The following is a 22,694-nucleotide window of genomic DNA, read 5'->3' on the forward strand; positions in this document are numbered from 1 at the left end:
ATAGGACACCTCTCACCCCTGCCTCCAAGGCCTAACATATCAATAGTCCCAAGATTGAGAAATCCTGCTTTAGAAAATCTGAGGAGTGCAGCATATATTTTACCACGAATTTTTCTCCTCCCCAGGAAGAGATTACATGTTCAAAGACATCACATTTATAATTCCTTTAGTTTCACCTTCATTCCTTTAGGGATTTATTAGAGCATTGAAAGAGCTATCAGGAAATGATTTCGTTTATTTGATTTAGCATTCAGCAAACATGTATAAATGATGTACAGTATATCAGATATTCCAGTTGCAGAAATGGAAAAATCCAAAAGATGCAGTCCTAGCTGTCAAGAAGCCTCAGAGCCTTTCAAGGGGCCACTTAACACAAAAGGCAGAACTGTTTCCGCCTTACTAGAGCATTTTGAAATGAAAAGTCACTTCCTCTCTTTCCTAATATCACTCTTTAGAAGTATTCACTTTTTTTAAAAGGTCACTTAACATTTGTGTAAACTTTTTAATGCCAGTAATAAATGGTATAGCATCTTTACTACAAAATACTGAGATTACTTTTCCCATTTAATGTGTCATGCTTTTTTAATCATGTAAGTTTACTGCTGTTATATCTGAAGCAAACTATTTCATCGTTTGGAGCATCATAATTTGTTTAACCATTCCCTTTTGAGGTACAGCTGTAGTTTTTCGCCATTATACACAGCACCACATAAACGATCTTGTTCATATGTTGTTGCACAGTACTGTTAATATTTCTGTAGAACACTTTCCCAGAAATAGAGTATACGTAGTAAAATTTTTGATTTTATCAAATTTCTCCCTGCCAAAGATTGTACCAGGCTGCAGTCTTGCCCCACAGTATCAGCGCTCTTTTTCCCATTTTCCCTTTGCAAAACCAGATGCTTATTTTTAAAGAGTAGAAATCCCTCTACCTATTCCTCTTACTCTCTTTTCCCCTTTGTTCCTTCTTTTCCCCCATCTCCTCTTTTCAGTCCTTTCCTCCCTCCTCCTGCTTATTCCCCCCACCCCCGTTTCCTCTGCCACGCCTTTGACTTGTATATTTTGAACTGGTTATTTATTGCTTACTTTCGATTTCTGAGTCATTTTCTCTAACTGGTTGTTTGGAGCTCTTGGGTTTTGTATATGTGTGTGTGTGTGTGTGTGTGTGTATTAACCCTTTGTATATATTTCCACATACTTTATGTTTACTTGTGTAATACATATATATCCACAAGCATATTTCCCCCCCCCCCCAATAGTCCCACTGGATTTTGTACTACCAGATCTTTTTTTTTTGGTGGGGGTTATATACTCTTGAAACTTACTTGTCTGGCACTTAAGCAGATTAAAAACAAAACAAAACACTGGGCTAAAATCAAAGTCAGGTATACTTTTTGTGTTATGTTTATCTATGACTAGGTGCATGTTTATCCTAGCACTTTTTGATCCTATAATTGCCTAAAATCACTTAAAAAACAAAAGAGGTTAATGGGTGCAATACCCAGTCGATTAAAGTAAAGATAATTATAGTAAGTGTGCATTGACCACAAATTTCAGCAGTCATTTTTGACTAGGATATTTTATGAACAGTGATAATTCCATAGAATAAAGGTCTAATTTTTTTTTTTTAACTTGCGAGTATTCTTATAGTTTTGAGTGCTTTCACAAGTATATTATAATATCTTTGTCAGGTAGATGGTATAGGTGGTAATATCCTTATTTTACAGATGGGATAAACTCAGTCTTTGAAATATTTTAATGACTGGGCTCAAGATTGTGAATTTTCTGATGGCAAAGCCTTAGATTTCTTGCCATGCTGGACTAAGTAGAATTGACTCTTCAGGGTAGAAGTAAAGCATCCTAGGACTGAAGAGTGGGAGATCCCTCATTAATGGCTAGGGAAAAGTTCAGGAATTATCGACTGATGAGACATGGCAGCATGTTTTTATGGAGAAATCATTATTACATGTAAGTGTCTATGGTTTTTCTCTTATCTATTCTTAATTTAGCCTTTCCCATTCTAAATAGTCTCAGTAATTAACCTCCCTAATTTAGAATTTTTAATATTACTTGTTTTACTTTTTACTTATTGAATGAGAAAACTAGTCCTTGAGGAGTTCCCATTGTGGCTCAGTGGTTAATGAATCCGACTAGGAACCATGAGGTTGCAGGTTCCATCCCTGGCCTTGCTCAGTGGGTTAAGGATCCGGCGTTGCCATGAGCTGTGGTGTAGGTTGCAGACGCGGCTCAGATCCCACCTTGCTGTGTCACTGGCGTAGGCCAGTGGCTACAGCTCCAATTAGCTCCCTAGTCTGGGAACCTCCATATGCCGCGGGAGTGGCCCTAGAAAAGACAAAAAAACAAAAAACAAAAAGCAAAAAAAACCACTAGTCCATGAAAATAAAAAAGAACTTTCTTGTTTTTATTAGAAAGTTTTTTCCTTCAAAGTTTCAATTATATAGTCTTACTTTAAAAGTTCATTGATCACTGCCCAGTCTTTCAGAATTTTTTCCCCCGTTAACCTTTAAATAGGAATTTTCTCATGTTATTTTTCCTCCTCTTTGTTTTCCTTTCTTTCTTTCTTTCTTTCTTTCTTCCTTCCTTCCTTCCTTCCTTCCTTCCTTCCTTTCTTTCTTTCTTTCTTTCTTTCTTTTTTTTTTTTTTTTTTTTTTTTTTTTTTTTGTCTTTTTAGGGCCATAACCATGGCACATGGAGGTTCCCAGGCTAGGGGTTGAATCAGAGCTGTAGCCTCCGGCCTATGCCACAACCACAGCAACACCAGATCGGAGACACATCTGTGACCTGTACCACAGCTAATGACAATGTCGGATCCTTAACCCACTGAGCGAGGCCAGGGATCGAACCCGAAACCTCATGGTTCCTGGTTGGATTTGTTTCCACTGCCCCATGATGGGAACTCCCTGTTTATTTTTCAGTATCAGGTTAAATCTCATCATTTGCTAAGTTGTCCCTAATTAGTCAGATATATACTTAGAATTCTCTTGCTTATTGTTTCTACAGCTTAATCTTTACATTGTTTCCAATTATCTCTCAGAATAGCATATAAGCTCTTTGAGAATAGCCACCATTGAGTCATATCTTTTATTATTTTTTTAAATCTAGCTATTTCACAGGTCAGGGTTGTATAATCTTTGGCAAATCAACTTCTTTGAACTTAAGTTACTCTAAAGTAGGGGTAATTATACCCACTCTGCATGGTTATTGTGAAGGTAATAAAAACCACCTGAGAGGAAAACATAATGAGTGCACATAAAAGTTGCCAGATTGGCTTTCTAGAACCCAGATCTCTAAACATTAGGAGGTGACTAGTATTAAGTGCAAGAAGTAGGTGGAGAGCAGATAGAGGTTATTGCCAGAGAAGAGATCTAAGGTAACTTGCAAAAACAATAGAGATCACCTCATAGTTTCAAAATTTAAACTCTTAGGAATTAATCATTAAACTCTGTTTCTTGAATGCTTGTTGTAATCAGAGTGCTATGTCATGTGCTACGTACTATGTGGACATTTGTATAAGTCAATTCCTACTCTCAGAGAGCCAGTACTTAAATACTGATTGCGCTTTAAAGACCAAAGGAATGAGTCAGAAGAGGATAAATCTTGTGGATATGGAAGCAGAAAGTTTCATTAAATTCAGCAAGTTTATGACAGTGATGTGGTGCTCAGGAAGTTGAGCTTTGAATACTTTAAAAAGGAATATACTTTGAAAAAAAAAGGCTATAGGACAGGAGACCTAGACTATTTTCAGATTCAAAAGAAAACCTAGATTCTGCTATTTAGATCATAGCTCCAGGAGGAAGCAGCCCAGCAAGGGGTAACCACTAGGTACCGAAGAAGAATCAACTTTAGAGACAATTGGAGGCTGAGAAAGGGGAACTAGACTTGTAGGTGAGCTGATTAAGTACAGCCCCTGCCACTAAGGCCAAGTCACTTCTTTGTGTCTTGTTTTTGTTTTTGTCTATAAAACGAGCAGGTTGGACTTAACTGGGGGTAGCTGTTATTTCTATCCAGATGAAAACTCTAAATGATCAGTTCTCCATCCCACAAGAGATTGAACACTAATCACTAATACATGAATCTTCAGGATGCATTTCTTTTTGGTGACCCATGATTTGGTGGGTGGATTTTACATGGCTTGGGGATGACACTGATACTTTTCCTTTGGAATGGCACATTTTACTTTGCCTCCTAGTAGGGTATTTGATCTAAAGGTCATCTTAATGGTTTGGGAGTCTTAGACATGAACATTGATAGAACTAGGAATCATTTAATTTACTTCATTTTGTAGATGAGAAAACTGAAGCTAGTGAGATTTAATGACCTGTTTAAGCTGTAAGGTAGGTTAACAATTCATTGGTTGCAGACCAGGAATCTGAATCCAAGGTCCTTTTTCTCCCTCCAGTACTCCCATTATTTGGGGACTTTCTGAAAATGTAACTGAAACCTCAGTTTCTTGAGGTTGTTGCACAGTAAATGAATTTCTAATTGGTTGGAGAAGATGAGGGAACACAGTAAGCATTTTACACTTTTATGTGATGGGTTTGCATACTTGTATATGTATCTCTTATTGATCCATGACTAGTTATTTTAGTTACTCATTCATTTTTGACCATTCTGAACACGATGCTAGTTATGAGCAGAGCTTTGTAATGTGGTTGGATAAGTGGAAGTACATCACATTGCTGTTAACAGCAGCTTAGTGGAAAATTTATGTTTTCATTGACTATGGATAACATCAAATTGAATGAACATTCTTGCAAAATAGCCTGAGTCAAGGTTATCTCTCAAGGGGAGCGTTCTAGGGTTAGAATATTGACACCCTTGAAATAGAATGCAAATGTATGTGCTGTATTTTTCTGTCAAAAATGTCCCATTATTTTTACTAGCTTTTTCAAAGTGGTATCTGACCTAAATTAAAAAGTTTAAGAACCATTGCTTTAATGGGTGATATTCAAACCCATAGTCCTATGCTTATTTTTCCTCTAAAAAAGAGTTACATTTAAATAACCAAATTTTTGAAATACTGCATCTTGGGTAGAGAAGAATCACCAAAAATGAAAAATGATATATTTACTGTATCCCTAGAAATACTATAAGGCCATATTGTGAAAAGTCAAATTACAGTATTTCAGTGTACTCAATTTATAAGTGAGTCAAGGTTTTTTTTTTTTTTTTTTTTAAACACACAAAATGGTTAGAAAGTATTAAAATCTTAATAGGAAGGAATTAGCCCTGTGGAGCCTGGATTGAGATATTTTTATGCTCTATAATTGTTTTTCCCTATTTTGACAGAGGCCAACATTGGCCATGCCTCCTCTTAATCAGGGGTGTTCTCCCCACCCACACACACCACTCCCGTGCCCTCCTCCTCCCCATCATCACAGTTGTCATTGTCATCGTCATGCCCTCAATTTCCTTCCTTTCCTCCACTCCTCTTACTCTTCTCTACCTTTGCTATATAACTTTGGAGCTACTTTTGTCATGAAAATCAAACCCTTCCATAATTCTCAAATTTGTTTTCTTAGTATGTTTTCCACTTTCTTGCCTTACTTTGTGCATATCCTCTCAAACCCCAGGGTCCAGAAGGTCAACTTGATTCTCTTTGCTGCATTTTCCGACACCATTATTCCTTCATCCCCCAGCCTTCCCCCTCTTCCCTAAATCTTTCCTTTGAAGTTTCTTTTGCCTGAATCAGCCTTGTCTTAGTCTTCACCACTCTCATCTCCTAAACAGCCTCATGGTCACATTTTCTTATTCATTAAAGACTTTGGCACCTGACTTAGCGTTTTCTTCTATACCCTAAGTTCTTCATGATCACAGCTTACTTGACTTGGCAGTTCCTTGACCACCTCATTTCCAGGGACCATCACCTCTCATCAGCACTTCACTGTGTCACTCCACTCTTCCAAAATCATGAAATCACTTGTCCCATCCTGACCACAACCACCTGGTTGTACTTCTTATAGCATGACCTTTTCTTGGCCTTTGGATCCTTTAACTTTCTCCCAGTGCATCTGTATTCTTCCTTTGGCATTTTATTTGTTTAATCCAGCTTAAAGCTCATCATTTAAAATTTCAATAACCCCCCTCATTTTTTTCTTTTTAGGGTGTACCCGTGGCATATGGAGGTTCCCAGGCTAGGGGGTGAATCGGATCTGTAGCTGCCGGCCTACACCACAGCCTCAGCCACGCGGGATCTGAGCCACATCTACGACCTACACCTCAGCTCGGGGCAACATTGGATCCTCAACCCACTGAGCGAGGCCAGGGATTGAATCCGTAACCTCATGGTTCCTAGTCGGATTCCTTTCTGCTGGACCACAATGGAAACTCCAAATTTTTTTTTTTTTTTTTTTTTTTTTTTTTTTTTTTGGCCACACCCTTGGCATGTGAAAGTTCCCCAGGCCAAGGGATCAAACCCCTTTTCCCTCTTTTGTTTCCAGTGTCTTCAACCACCGTGTTTCTCTGCACCCCCCCTCCCCCCGCCTTTTTACCTGTTGAGTGGAATCAACCCTGAATAAAGCAGTCATTGTCTTCTCTGTGCCTGTAACTGAATAGCTGACCATTGCTGGAAAAAGTCATAGAAAGGCAGACTGATTCCACTGCAAATTCATTCTTACAGATCTTAAATGGGTCCTCAATACTATCCAGTGGTTTCCCTATTTTTGTGTATGTGTTCAACAATGCTATTGGAAAACTTTTTTGCTTCACCAGTCTTTTTACTTACCTCATTCCTTCAGTCTCACCAGGTAACTTGCTGCTATGTTATGGAGAAATAGAAGCTAACCATTAAGAGTTTTCATCTTCTAGCTTCTCAGCATACAAATCTGCCTTCTATTATTAAAACTGCCTTTCTCCTGTCTTAATTCAGTTTCTACCTGTGCTTTATGTCCCACCCCTCTCCGCCTTCTCAGAAATTGTAAAATATCTAACATGATATTTTTCCTCCCTGATACTTTGAACCAGTCCCTCTCAGTTTTATCATCTGCCTCAGATGATCCCATATCTCCCTTTTGCTACCGTCCTACCATATTCTTCCCTTTCCAACCAGATTTTTTTAAGAGGGGCATTTGTCCATATCTATAGATCTCTGAGCTAAGGTCCTTGGGACCAGATTTGACTCAGAATTCAGAATTTCTTAGATTTAGAAGAACATTAATGTTGATGGTGTGATATCCCCGGTGGGATGTGGGGAAGCTCCCTATAATCATCGCACTGTTATTTCTGCACTGAAATGTGTGGCTTTTCACTTTCAGTGGATAAATAAGGGCTTTAAACAGCTTCATTTTACTCCAGGTCGGGTTTTGCTTCCAAATGAATTAAAAGGAAAAACCCCTTAATTTTTTAGAGGTTAAATTTTGGAATTATGGGTAAGAGATAGTATGCATGTACTTGCTGTCTCTGTTTGCTCACGTTTTTGAAAACTCATTCTGACTTTTCTTCCTCACCTCTCTCAGATGGCTCTTGCTGACTCTACCAGTGACCTTTATCTAAAGGGATCATGTCACTAGTGAATGTTTTCCGTCGTCTCACTTGACTGAACAGCAGCCTCAGACTTTGGTGATGCCAGCCCATTAAACACTCTTAGTTTTTAGCTTCCTTGTCACCCGCCTCCTCTGACTCTCCTTCTTCACCGTTTGGTAGGCTCACTGTCCTCTTTCTTGCTGTCCTCTGTTTTGTGCTTAAAGGTTGAATTTCTTCCGAGGCTTTGTCTTCAGACCACTTCTTCTCTTACTCAGTATTCTCTCCCATGGTGACCTCACTCACGTCAGTGCCTTCAACAACTAGTTGTGTGCCGATGAATCACAAATATATGCTGCAGCCCAGACTTCTTTTTTGAGCCTGACTATTTTTTTCTCTCCTTTCTTTCCCTTTCCCCTACTTTCTTATATCATTTTGTTGGCTTCCAATTCTATTAGAATGAACATTAGATCTTTGCTGTGGCTTAAAGATCCTGCATTACCTAGCTACTGTCCCCCTCTTCAGCTTTGTTTAACTGGGATCTGTCTCTCTCCCCCTCTGCTTTTATTCCCTCTGAAGTCCATGGCACCTCCCATAGCAGGGCCATTATACATGCTACTCTATATGTTTGGAATCCTCTTCCTTTCTGGTTAGTTAATTCTTACTCATTTTTGGCATCTTTGCTCAAGTCTGATTTTCCACTGGAGGTGCTCTAATTCATGTTCCCTGTCACTAAATCTTATAGTACCATATACAGATTATAACACCAGTAACAGTTCTGAATTTTTTTGTGATCATTTACTATAGTTTCTCCAATAGGCTGTAAGCTCTTTCACTACAAGGATTATGTCTGCTTTTGTTCACCATTATAGTTACAGCATAGTGCTTGGCAGATAGTAGGCAAATAGCAAAAAACATTTTGAATAAATTGTGTACGTTAATTTATCTTTTCTAATTTTTAAAAGTAATTTCAGTATGTATATTTACCAGTGTAGCAGTTTCTGTATATATATTTACCAGTGTAGCAAGTTTCCATAATTTTATGTGGACCCCATCCTGATGGTACTCTTACTGAAAGTTTTAAAGATACAATTCTAAAGAATACCATGAATTACAAATATATTTTTAAAGGATCAAATGCATAAAAGTCTTACTTTGATTAAGCTTATAATTTATCTTCCTTCATGTTCTTAATTCACTTTTCCTCTATTGACTTTTCCCCCACATTCTTTTTAGATATCAGATATATTACTGTTTCGTATTGTGTGCAAGCAAAATATATGCAGTGTCTAGCACAATTCAGCAGACTCTCAACTTGCTCATCAGTTTATAGGTATCACGATTAAAAATAGTTTAGCCATCTGCTAACTGACCAAATAATTTTAGTATCGTGAAAGGGTGTGGTAGGAGAGGGTGATACAGCGTCTAGGTGTAATGTCAGCATGAGGCTCAGTGCAGAAACCACCTTGCAACCTCTTAATACTGAAACTAAAGAGTCAGTTCAAAATTAGGAAGAGATTTGGTAGAGAGTAAGCACAGCAGAGTCCTGACAATAGGGGATTTCCCAGAATAGGGTGACAGAAGAATTTCTTCAAGCATTTTAATATTTCACTGAATTTTTTAGACAAAAAAATATATAAAGATGTCATTCTGTGAAAAATTGTCATGCATTCAATATGTAATAAATGTTTCTAGGAATCAACTTGGATTAATTAGTCTTTTATATTTTACTCTTTAATTAGGAAAATCGATAGATTCCCAGTCACCTCGAAGTGAATCAGATGTTGTGCCAAAAGTTGCTAAAATGACTGTATCTGGAAAGAAGCAAACTATGGGATTCGAAGTGCCTGGGTAAGCTTTTTAACCCTTCCTTTCTTTTTTGAAATTAGTATTGTCTCCTTATTAGACTATGAGAGAATCTATTTCACTTTTGCATAATGTGATCATTGAAGTTATAATAGGTCCTCAGTACTACCTAGTAAAAAAGAAAGGGGATGAAAAATTAGGCTTGATTCTAGACTTACCAATGTATATTAACCTACTTCACTTCAGTTTGCTCATACAGGTTAAATATAGCTACTTTAACATAAAAAAAACCCTATTATTTTGTGAAATCTAGCACTGTGAGGTAGGGAATCCACATGCCACTAGATGGCAGAGGTAAGCAGTATTTGGGAATTAAATGTAGTTGGTGAATCATAGACTTAATAAATTTTTTTACTGTTATCTTTAAACTCTTTTAGATTGTCATTGAGTTAAAGGATCAGTATAACAAAGACATAAAACCTAGAATTGTAAATATCTAGTGAGAAATGATAATTGATACTTGAGAAGCACTCATTTATTCTTTCTATACACAATCTTTAGAATTCTCTCAGGAATTTTTATGAACAAGGGAAGTGGGATGCTTGAGATAGTACAGTACAGTTTAAAGAAAGACATTAACTGCTGTAAAATTTGGTTGTGATGATTGTTGTACACCTATAAATGTGGTAAAATTCATTAAGTATTTAAAAAGAAGACATTAACTTAAACCTCTTTAAATTTGTTTAGGTTTTTCAGTCATTCCCTAAATCTATTTATAAATTATATATATTTTGTCTACCAGTTAGACAAGAAACACTAGTATCAAATATAAACAATAGAATTTTTTTTTTCAATTTCAGAAAGTAAACTCAGCAGCCGTTTTTGCCCCTCTTATAGTATTCTCTTATGTAAATTAATAGAAATATCCTTGAGTCTTGGTTGGTAAGAAAGTTAATGTTTACCTAGTTCATTTTTTTGATTTTATAGAGGCAAGATTTTATTTATTAGAGTTCAAATTTAGTGAGGGAAAGACTTCATATTTAGGCAGAGTAGGCATTTAGTACATGTTAGTTGAATGGTTGGATGAATAAAAATGTTAATTTTAATTTGAATAATTTTAGCTCATTAAAATAATTTTGATCCTGTTTCAGTAACAAAAAGCTCAGTGTATGTCTTTTCTCTCTGAATTGGAGTTGGGTTGTCAGAATCATAAATAACCTTTTTTATACTTGTATTTTGAGTGCTGTTTAATCCTATTATGGGATTATTTTCACTGAGAAAAAAGAAATAGAATACATAATTCCTTGTTCTAAGGATTTTATAATCTTACATAACGGAAGGTTTCAGAGGCTTAGAAAGCAACATGCAGATGAGCATAGCACAAAGAAAGGGGAATGAGAAAATAGGCTTTATTCTAGATTTACCTATGTATAATAATCTATCTCTATATTAGAAGTAAATGTGTATGTGAATATTTATAAAAATAATGGGTAATAAATGATCAAGAAAAAAATAAATAGTAAATACAAGTAAATAGTTCTTGGAAACCTACCTCTGTACTTTACAAGTGTAATGCAATCTTTATACTTTTTCAGAATCTTATAAGACTAATAAATGCTTCATGAGAACACAGACCATTAATCATATTCATTTCATCGAAGAGTTGTTTAAATAATTATCGATTGGGGAAATATATTTTATTTAAAAAATAAACTTGGAGGTAGTATAAAGGTAGAAAGCAGCCTATGAGCTGGTATTTTGATGTGGCGCTGTGGGAGAGGTCATGAGAATGTGAGGGTCTGCAGGTACAATGGAGATACTCAGAAATACGTAGTATTGCTCAAAGGTCAAGCTATCTTTACATCAAATGCTTTTATAGGATTTTTTTTAAGGAAATTTATAGTAGGGGTGATACTTAAGTAGTTGTTCTGAATTGGTCTCTGTGAAGCATCCGAGTCAAGATTTCAGCCTCACAGATTTCTATGTAGTGTACTTCCCAATAGCCGTTTATAGAAAAAAGGATATTGCGTTTCTTAGAAGAAACTGAAACGATAAACTTTTCTTCCCTAATATTAAAGATAGTAATACCTTTCCAGAAAATGCATATAAGTAAAAATGGTTAGAATCTTGCATAGAAAATAAATAACTCTAAGGTTAACCTCTTAAATCTAAATCATTAGCTTTCCAGGATCATAATAGGTAAGGTTATACAATTGTATCAGTAAGCACCTGAAAACATATTTTCAGCCAACTCAATTTTTCTTTCACACCAGTAAGTAATTATCACCTGGAACCCAAAATCATCATTTTTAGACCTCATCTTAGATTTTTTATTAAATACAGACTTACCTAGGATGCTTTTCAAATTACCTTGGCCGTGTTCCTAACACTGTATAATTTAGTGAACTAATTTGCAATTTGCCTAAACTTCACTTGAAGGAAATGTTATCGTGAAGGTGAGAGAAAAGCAAACCTTTCAAGTTAATGAATTGTAAATGAAGTGATCGAGTCAGACCATGTTTTTGTGATGCTCGTCGTGCCCTGAGTAGGGCTCCCTAGATTGGTGAGGTGAGCTTCAGGGCTCCGCCCAGTGTGTCAACTATAGCTGTTCTGCTTTTATCTGTTTTCCATATTCCTTTGAAGAAAAGCTTCTGTCACTAAAACCAGAAAGATTTGAAGCCAGAGATTATGATTTCATCCAGATCTGATCAGAACCAGAGTCTTGGAGTTGCCGTTGTGGCTCAGTGGTTAACGAATCCAACTGGGAACCATGAGGTTTCGAATTCGATCCCTGGCCTTGTCAGTGGGTTAAGGATCCGGCGTTGCCGTGAGCTGTGGTGTAGGTTGCAGAGCGGCTCGGATCCCGTGTTGCTGTGGCTCTGGCGTAGGCCGGTGGCTACAGCTCCAATTCAACCCCTAGCCTGGGAACCTCCATATTGCCGCAGGAGCGGCGCAAGAAATGACAAAAAAAAAAAAAAAAAAAACCAGAGTCTTTTGTCTAGTCATTTTAGTTGAATGCTTTCACTGTAATTTGTAAGTTTTTTTTTTTTTACTCTCCTCTAAATGCAGAGTTGTCATGTTTTTATTTTAGCAGTAGCTATGATCATTCAAATAAATGTTTCCAAATTATGCCTAAATTTGATTTACTTGACTTAGTCTGTGGACTCTTAAAAGAATGGGGACATTTTCCATATACTTAAATTTTTCCCTGTAGTTCAAGATGAAGCTAAATCTGTGTAAGCAGTGCTAAAAAGTGAACACCAAAGTTGGTTAGTGGAAATTTGCAAAAGCAAAATAAAATGAGAATATATATGAGGTTTTTAATGAAGTTGCAAATATAAGTAATGTGTCTCTTTCTGAAGGGAAAGGTCAGTGTTGAGCATATAAAAATATACTGAGAGGGAACAGTGGATCTGTTATTTGTTTTGGTACGCAAGAAGAAAATAGATTTACTATTCATATACATTTCCATTACACTGAAACCCATAAGTGATTTTTATAAACTGCTTTCTGTATATAATTGTTTTCTGCCAGCTCCATGTTGAGTTGGGTATAATTGGTTTCATTCTTTTTTTTTTTTTTTTTTTTTTAATTGTCTTTTTAGGGCCGCCTCTACGACATATGGAAGTTCCCAGGCTAGGGGTTGAATTGGAGTTGAAGCTGCTGGCCTACGCCACAGCCGCAGCAACTCAAGATCCAAGCTACATCCGTAGCCTGTACCACAGCTCATGGCAACGCCAGATTTTTAAACCACTGAGCAAGAACAGAGATTGAACTGTGTCCTCATGGATACTAGTTGGGTTCGTTACCTCTGAGCCACAATGTGAATTCCTAATTGGTTTCATTCCTAAGATACCTTGCAATTTAACTGTTCTTTGTCCTAAATCTTTCTGTGTCATTGAAGGTAAGGTAAGGTAAGGCAGATGGTAGGCTGCTTGATTAGATCACATCTTTTACAGCTGTCCCTGGGATAGCATTGATACAGTTTCTGGGGAGGTGGTCAAAGAGCTAAGGAAGAATTAAGATCTGTGTTTACTTTTGGAGCCATTGTCGTTGTCAAGAAGAAAATAAGCTAGGTGCTATTGTTTCTACTTTACATATCTGAGTCCCTCAATAGATTATGTGCTTTTGGGATCGGTTGATAACTTTTTCATTTCTGTATCTATTTTTCTCCTCAACATCAGGACCAGTTATAAGTTATAGTTTTTAATGAATCAAGTATTTGTTTAATTCATGAATTAAAACTCCTATGCCAAAAAGTAATGATGTTTAGAGATATCTTCCTTAAGGATGGTGCTTGAGTAAAAAAGATCTTAAGTGTCTGTCCTGTTGGAAGAATGGAGTTAGGGATATCAGTCTCAACCTCCTTCCTTTTTTCTTTTTGAGACTGCACCTGTGGCAGGTGAAACTCCCTGGCCCAGGGATTGAACCCAAGTCACAGCAGTGACCCAAGCTGCTGCAGTGACAATGCAGGATCCTTAACCACTATGCCACAAGGGAAATCCTCAGCTTCCCATTTTATCCCTCCTATATGCAATGGATGAGTAACAAAGACCTATGGTATAGCATGGAGATTCAACACTCTGTAGTAACCTCTATGGGAAAAGAATCTGGAAAAGAATGGATATATGTATAACTGATTCACGTTGCTGTACACCTGAAACTAACACAACATTGTAAATCAACTATACTCCAATAAAATTAAAAAAAAACTGATAAAACTATTTTTTTAATACTAATTTAACTCCAGGAACTTATTTGATGCCAATTTTTACAGAATCCCTCCTTTATGCCATCTGTTTTGATAGGGTTGGATTGCTAAGCTCTGGGCTCACACATTGAATTTCAGTTATTTTATAGGATATTTTCTTCTTATCTTAGTTTTTGGTAGTCTGTTTTTCTCCTGGGATCTTTCAAGTCTGTGTTTGTGTGGTTTGAGCCTGGCTACTTATCATTTCCACCTTAACAGACTCTAGCCACTTAGAGGAGATCATTTTTTTTTGGTCTGCAAGTTTAAGAAATATGAAGAGACAACTTCTCCAGCCTTCTGACCTTAGAGGATGTCAGTTGAGTTGCTTTAAACACTTTATTCCTGTCTTTGCTTTCTGTAGAGTAACTGCTGAAGAAAATGGTCATAATTTCCACACACCTCAAAAAGGACATTCTAGTGAAGATAACACTGTCATTTCTTCTGATGTACTTGAGACCGTTTCCAAATCAGCTCTTCCATCCCACACCATTCAAGCATCAGAAGAGCAGAGCTCAACACCAACACCAGTGAAAAAGTCTAGCAAACTGAGGCAGCAAATAGATATCAAAGCGGAACTGGAGAAGCGGCAAGGAGGAAAGCAGCTCCTCAACCTCGTGGTCATTGGTAATGCCCTTGGTTCTTCTGGGTTGTCAGTCAGCTGCCTGAGCCCAGTAACTTTCTTATGGCAGCATGGAAACTCATTTCATTCTGTGTTTCTGCGTGGGTGTAAATATATATGAAGCAAGGAGACATTGCATCATAATGTCAAGTTACCAAGGTCACTCTGGGTAAAGTAATGCCATGTTACCAAGGAGGTCATTAGACTTGGTTGTGGCCTTTTCACGTTGTGAACATTTGAAAATGGCATGTTTCGTTGACAATTTTAATTTCCAGAAGTTGAGGACATTTCCCTCTTCTCGATAGAGACATGCTCTTTTTTTCTCCATTTAGTTAATTTTAACTATTACTTGGTAAAAATAGGTATTTATTACTCTAAACAATGATATGAACTATTGAATTACATATTCATGCAGTGCCTCAATGTGAGCAACATCTGGAAAATGTACCTCGTATTAATCCTGAATCCATTTTCTTTAGGTCATGTTGATGCTGGGAAAAGTACTCTGATGGGCCATTTGCTTTATCTTCTGGGTAATGTAAACAAAAGAACTATGCATAAGTATGAACAAGAGTCTAAGAAGGCTGGCAAAGCTTCATTTGCATATGCATGGGTCTTGGATGAGACTGGAGAAGAAAGGGAAAGGTAGTCACTATATTTCAAAATTTTCATTCTGAAATGGTATATAGCATTTTAAATAAGTATGTAATATGTGTTGAGTATGCATGAAACAAAGCATGAAATATTTTAGAGACTTCTTAGAAAAAAAGCTTTTAATTATCAGGGAAATAATATTATTGTAATTTTCATTGTAATCTATATACATTTTTTAGTCTTCCTGATTCTATGAGAATTGTTTAAAAGAATGTTTATCAAAATTGTTTTTAAAAACAGAGAAAAAGGCAATAAATACTTAGCTATTTTTTCTGTGGGACAAGTTTCAGTTGTCACTTTTCTTACTGTCACATTATCGTGATTTTGAATTAACATTAGAAGCAAGAATTTAAAATGTATATATATTAATATATGCTTACATATATAATTAATAGGTTTTAAAGGAAAGGTAACTTTTTGTAGTAAAGTATCTTCTGTGTGGAAACAAAATGAACATTAAATTCAAATTACCAGACTTAATTCATCTTTATACTTTCTGTACTCTCTCTCTCTCTCTCTCTCTCTATATATATATATATATATATATATTTTTTTTTTTTTTTTTTTTTTTTTTTGTCTTGTCTTTTTAGGGCCGCACCCATGGCATATGGAGGTTCCCAGGCTAGGGGTCAAATTGGAGCTGTAGCTGCTGGCCTGTGCCACAGCCACAGCAATGCCAGATTCAAGCTGCATCTTCGACCTACACCACAGCTCACAGCAACACCAGATCCTTAACCCACTGAGCGAGGCCAGGGATGGAACCTGAAACCTCATGGTTCCTAGTTGGATTTGTTTCTGTTGTGCCACAATGGGAACTCCTGTACTATATTTTTATGAGATGGAGTCAGCAAGTAACTAACACTGTCTCCTACCATATAGATCTAATTTACTCAATTACTCCTGTATGTGTTACTATGTTCAGTGTTAACTTTGAGGAGATTCTGAGAGAACACTGCTACTCATGTATCTCTGGCAAAAGACTTGCTTTGGAGTCTTTTTAGAGTGGTAATATATTTCATGTTAGAACTGTTTAGGGATGGGGGAGCCATTGGCACCTTTGTCAGGAAAGAAAGAGGACACCTTACAATTAGGTGAAATGGCAAGTATACCTACTATGTCAAAATAATAAAGACTCTGAAAGCTAAATCAACAAAGAATTTACTGTGTGTTCTCTGATGTCTTCATTCTGAATATGATTAAAGAATATATTTGGATTTCATATCTTTTAAAAATCTATATGTGTGTTTTCTTGGAGTATTGGATAGTCTACATTATAATGTATAAGATAATTCTCAATAGAGCATGTCACAATATTCCTTAGCTCTTCTGGTAAATAGAGTTTATGTTGTAGTGACTTGGGTTTTGTTTTGTTTTTTTCTTATAGGTGTCTTTTTTACTCTTTATAGTATCACAAGCTTGTTTTACAACCTAGTAAGAAAAAATAGTTGGACAGTTGCAATTTTTTGGAAAACAAATATTGGAAGACAGTAGAATTTTGTATGATAGCAGTATTAGAAGACTGAATAATTCCTGCCTATCAGCTTATCAAGCAGATTATTAAAGTATATGGCTTTTTAGGTTTGTTTTGTTCCATCTATTAAGTGGGTAAAGAGATTGAGGATAGTATAATTTAAGTTAGAAGGGCTTGCATGAATTAGTTTATATGTGAGTAGTTGAATGGGCAAGTGAGCTAATAATCTTATCTCTTTCTTAGAATAATTAATACTTGTAGTGTTTTTAAATAATAAATCTGCTGGTTGGCTGTCATATGTTTGCTGCTGGAAGTTCTCTGTGGTTTAGCATGCTAGAATTTTTTAGAATATTCCTTTGTTCTGTAGATAGAAGCAGCTTCCAGATACATAATGGGCTTTTTAATTCAACACTATATTCCCTCGTAGCATTTCAAAAATACAAGTTGCTTATCCCACCATGTTAAATATTTATAAATCCTCTGTTCTCATGTGCTAGACATATATGAGTAGTATGAGTGACATTTTCATATCCTTTCAGTTACAAAGGTGGAGCAGAGCTGGGTCAAAAAAATGTGTTCAGAGCAGACCAGGGAGAAACTCAGACTCAGCCTTAGTTTATCACTGTTCTCAGGCAGTTATTTGGGGATTATTAAACAGAATTAAGGATGGCTTTTGCAAACTCATATAGCCCATGGTTTTGAATTAAACTAGAATAACTTGACTAAGGAGACCCATGGTTAGCTTACTGCTAGGGTGAACACATAATTTACTGTTATAATTATTGGGACACTTTGGTAGTCAAAGGAAGTGTTCAGTTCTTACTTTGGACTATCCTGGCCAAACCAGGATGAATAAGTACCCAGTTTGTTGCCCACCTGACTTCCCTTTCTAAATTCCTAAAATCTAGAAAGATTTGGTGCTTTTGTAGGCTCTTCTGAACTTCTTCTTTTTTTTTTTTTTTTTTTTTTTTTGTGGTCTTTTTAGGGCCACACCCACGGCGTATGGAGGTTCCCAGCCTAGTGGTCGAATCAAAGCTGTAGCCGCTGGCCATGACCACAGCCACAGCAACAGCAACACTGCCTGGGCTTTTTTATAATCTGAACCTACATTTTTATGGATAAGAAGAGGCACTGTGTTGGACTCAAAGAAGGATGACATGGGATGCAAAACCACTACCATTCCTCTCTCAATTTTTAAAAAATCGTGCATCTCCTTTGATATTTCCTGTTTGCTAAATGTCTAACATACTGACCAACCTGCAAATGAAAGTTTTATAGGTTTATTTCTATAATTAGTAAAGCCTACCTATTGGTAGTCATTCTTCATTTTTATCTTTTTTCATGCGCAGTATTTATTGTTCCCCACTCCAGAGAGGTCTCTATATAGTATTCTTTGTTCACAATCTGCACTACTTCTTACTTCAAAAAAAAAAAGGGAAATGGGAAATATCAGTCATTTTGGTTAAGTGATTATTTTAAAGTCATGCGGGTGTAATTCTGTTACAGTAGAAGTTCTACCGAGCCTAGTTATTCAACATAATAGACAATATAATAGGATTCCCAGGAGTTCCTGTCGTGGCGCAGTGGTTAATGAATCTGACTAGGAACCATGAGGTTGCAGGTTCCATCCCTGGCCTTGCTCAGTGGGTTAAGGATCCGGCGTTGCCATGAGCTGTGGTCGCAGACGCGGCTCGGATCCTGCGTTGCTGTGGCTCTGGCGTAGGCTGGCAGCTACAGCTCCTATTGGACCCCTAGCCTGGGAACCTCCATATGCCGCGGGAGCGGCCCTAGAAAAGACAAAAAAAAAAAAAAAAAAAAAAAAAATTCCCATTATTGCTTAAGACTTTAGACTGTCATTTTGCCTATATTATTAAATAATTTAATCCATAACACTGATGATTTCTATAGTGCATTCTAACCATTTTGTGTTTTCTTTAAGGGGAGTAACAATGGATGTTGGTATGACAAAGTTTGAGACTACAACCAAAGTTATTACATTAATGGATGCTCCAGGCCATAAGGATTTCATTCCAAATATGATTACAGGAGCAGCCCAGGTACCAGATATTTTCGTAACCGATGTATACTAATTGTATATAAAATTTCCTGATGTTGAAGTTTTAATTCCAGGATTATAACTTTTAAAATATTAAAATTTAAAATTTTAACTTATTAAAGAATTTGAAAAAATAGAGAAATATTATATTTTTCATGATCTCTTTATTGGTACTTTATAAAACCTTTTCCTTTTTTTTTTTGGTTTTTCTTTTTTCTTTTTAGGGCCCCACCCATAGCATATGGAAGTTTCCAGGCTAGGGGTCTAATTGGAGCTGCAGCTACCAGCCTACACCACTGCAACACAGAATCTAAGCCACATCTGCAACCTATACCACAGCTTACAGCGATGCCATATCCTTAACCTACTCAGAGAGGCCAGGGACCCAATCTGTACTCTCTTAGATACTGATCTCTTAGATACTCTCTTAGATACTAATCCCATTGTGGCTTACCCACTGAGCCACAATGGGAACTCCTAAAACCTTTTCTGATTTATTACAAAGAAGAAAATGTAGGAGCTTCCTGGTGGCCTACCAGTTAAAGATTCAGCTTTGTCACTTCTGTGGCCTGGGTTCAGTCCCTGGCCTGGGAACTTCCACATGCTGTGAGCACAGCCAAAAAAAAAAAAAGCAAATGTTTAAAAGCTACAAATAGTAAAAATAATTATAAGGTGCTTGATGAGGCATAGCTTTATGTTTCATTTATTAATAAGTTGGAGTGAATATTTCAATATCTACCTCTTTACTATATTTATATTCAAGTCCTATATCTTTTTAAAGAGCTAATTTATGCAGAAATAGTGAGGCTTGGAAGTTTATCCCTATGGTTTATTCACTTTTTTTTTTTGTCCATGCCTGTGGTATGCAAAAATTCCCAGACAAGGGATGAAACCTGCACCACCCCTGTAACCAGGGCCACAGCAGTGACAATGCTGGATCCTTAACCCGCTGATCCATGAGGGAACTCTTATTTACTTTCTTTATAGGATGAAGAAACAATTACAGGGGAGCTTCTTGGTGGCCTAGTGGTTAAGGATCCAGCATTGTCACTGCTGTGGTGCAGGTTGATCCCTGGCTTAGGAACTTCCACATGCCACAGGTGTGGCCAAAACCAATTGCTACTTGTAAACTTACATGATTCTTAATGAGGGTGCTGAAAAAAGGGAAAGGTAATTGCTTTAAATAATTGAAATAATGAAAATAGCACTATGCATATAGGACATTAGTTTCTTCTATAATAGATTATTATTGGAAAATATGGAGAGTTCAAAAGTTTGCTGGTGTCACTTGGCAAAAGTGTTCAGCAATGGCCATTTTCTGAGTTCTTCCACCCACTTAAAGGGAATGTTTATAAACAAATTTTATGAGCATTTGTCACCCTAAAAAAGGTAATATATAAATAAATTCAACATATTTGAAGATAAACTCAAATTTAAGAAAGCTGATTGTATTTAAGAAAGGGAAAGGGGGAGGGAGTGGGATGGACTGGGAGTTTGGGGTTGGTAGATATGAACTATTGCATTTGGAGTGGATTAGCGATGAGATCCTGCTGTATAGCACAGGAGCTGTATCTCGTCACTTGTGATGGAACATAATGGAGGATAATGTGAAAAAAGAATGTGTATATATATATATTTGTGTGTGTATGACTGGGTCACTTTGCTCTACAGCAGAAATTGACAGAACAATGTAAATCAACTATAATAGAAAAAATGAAAACCTGAAAAAAAATGACATTTCGGAATATTATTTTAAGGTCCATGGACTGAATGAGATAATGAAGATTGAAAAGTGATCATTATCACAGTTGATTGAGTACTAAACACAGACTAGACACTGTACTAGGTATTTAGGTTAATCTAATCCTTATAACAACTCTGTAAAATACATATTATCCTCATTTGATGTATTTATCTTATTTTTATTTATTTATTTTTATGGCTGCACCTGCAACATCTGGAAGTTTTTCGACTAGGAATTGAATCTGAGCTGTAGCTGCCACATATGCCACAGCTGTGACAGTTGCTGGATGCTTTAACCCACTGCACTGGACTGGGGATTGAACCTGTGCCTCCACAGTGACCAGACCTGCTGCAGTTGGATTCTTAACTCCGACTTTTATTTTTTCATTTTATTTTATTTTATGATCTGGCCTGTGGCCTGTGGAAATTCCTAGACCAGGGATCAAACCTGCACCACAGCAGCAACCCGAGCTGCTGCAGTGACAATGCCATATTCTTGACCCACTGCATCACAAAGGAACTCCCATATTATCTCCATTTTAAATTGATGTACTTCTCATTGCATTTACCAAAGGATGCAATATACTCTTCTCTTTATTTCCTTGTGCATACGTGTATGTGTGTGTGTGTATGTTTTCATTCAGTGAATTGAATGTCTACTCTGTGCCAAGCATAATGGTAGGCAACATGGGGATATGATGGACTATACAGCATATTTTGATAGTTTAATGGGAGAGGCAAACACCAGTATAAGCAATTATAGTAAAATGTTCTTTTAATCCTAACATCTTAGAGTCTAGAGAAATCATAAACATTTATTTCAAATTCCTGATGGTATTAAGCTAGGGAAGGACTTCAGAGATTACATAATTGAATTCCATTATATGACAAATGAAGAAATAGGCTCAAAGATATTAAGTTACTTACCCAGGGTACAAAATACTGCTGAAGGCTTTCTGGATACAAAGATGCATATAGGACATGCTGCCTTTCCTCAAGGAAATCACAGGGTAGGAGGATAGGACGGTAAGACCTGAGGATGAAATGCTAACACGGATGTTCTGTAAGAGGAATATACACAGTACACATGATGGATGAGGAGAGGTTGCTTTTTCCACTCAAAAGCCTTGAAGCTATCCTGGGGGGTATTCTTCTGAATCCTTGAAAATGTGTAGGTATCTGAGCTCCCAAAGACAAGCTATTCCTTTGAAAGATAGAGGAATTGCCTAGTAATTTTTTTGAGATGGTAATTGGAAAGAGGATTAGGAAGGATACTTTTTGACTTAATACCAATTCAATGAATTTCAAATTTTAGCACAAGAAAGTAAATATAATTTGACAGTTATTTGTAAAACTTGATGAGAAGGAGATTTACAGCCATTGAACCTAGGATTTGGAAAGCAGGTCTGGGTTCTTTATATAAACTGCACTTACCCCTCAGTGTTTCTGTGATGTGAGACAGCTGTCTATTTGCCTGAGGTGTAAGACCTGGTAGTGACATACATGAGTGAAAGAGCTAGTTTTCAAATCAGTCGCTTTAGTTTGTGCTCTTAACTAAGAATCCTTGATCAAAAGCGCTAGATCTCATTGAAGAAATGAGTTTAACATAAGTTGTGGAGGTTTGGCTATGAATGCTGCATTTAAGAGTAGATGTAAAGCAGAAGTATTTGGGTAAGAATAAAGGGAAAAAAGAATAGAAATAATAGTGTAAATTGCCCCTACCAAAGTATGTACATGATATATAGATAGATAGATAGATAGATAGATAGATATAGATATATATATATAGTCTTTTTTGCCTTTTCTAGGGCTGCTCCCGCGGCATATGGAGGTTCCCAGGCTAGGGGTCAATTGGAGCTGTAGCCACCGGCCTATGCCGCAGCCACAGCAACATGGGATCCGAACCCTGCAACCTACAACACAGCTCAAGGCAATTCCGGATCCTTAACCCACTGAGCAAGGGCAGGGATCGAACCCGCAACCTCATGGTTCCTAGTCGGATTCGTTAACCACTGAGCCACAACGGGAACTCTCTGTACATGATATTTCTGATTTAAATTATAAAGTTGTGTTCAAAGGCAAGTATCTGATAGATTCTTTACTTATGACCATTTCA

At 36.8% G+C, this 22,694-nt stretch overlaps 1 protein-coding gene across 2 annotated transcripts in view; it reads left to right on the forward strand.

The window, feature by feature from the left end:
- The window catches only part of HBS1L (HBS1 like translational GTPase), an 83,650-nt gene that overhangs the window by 40,352 nt on the left and 20,604 nt on the right, over window positions 1-22,694 (forward strand). For both annotated transcript variants that reach the window (XM_021087600.1, XM_021087595.1), the window contains exons 5-8: window positions 9,222-9,330; window positions 14,397-14,659; window positions 15,134-15,299; window positions 18,719-18,836. In XM_021087600.1, coding sequence (XP_020943259.1) covers window positions 9,222-9,330; window positions 14,397-14,659; window positions 15,134-15,299; window positions 18,719-18,836 — 656 coding nt within the window. The remainder of the gene's footprint in view (window positions 1-9,221; window positions 9,331-14,396; window positions 14,660-15,133; window positions 15,300-18,718; window positions 18,837-22,694) is intronic.

The sequence above is a fragment of the Sus scrofa genome, chromosome 1, assembly GCF_000003025.6.
Source record: "Sus scrofa isolate TJ Tabasco breed Duroc chromosome 1, Sscrofa11.1, whole genome shotgun sequence".
NCBI classification, from domain to species: Eukaryota; Metazoa; Chordata; class Mammalia; order Artiodactyla; family Suidae; genus Sus; species Sus scrofa.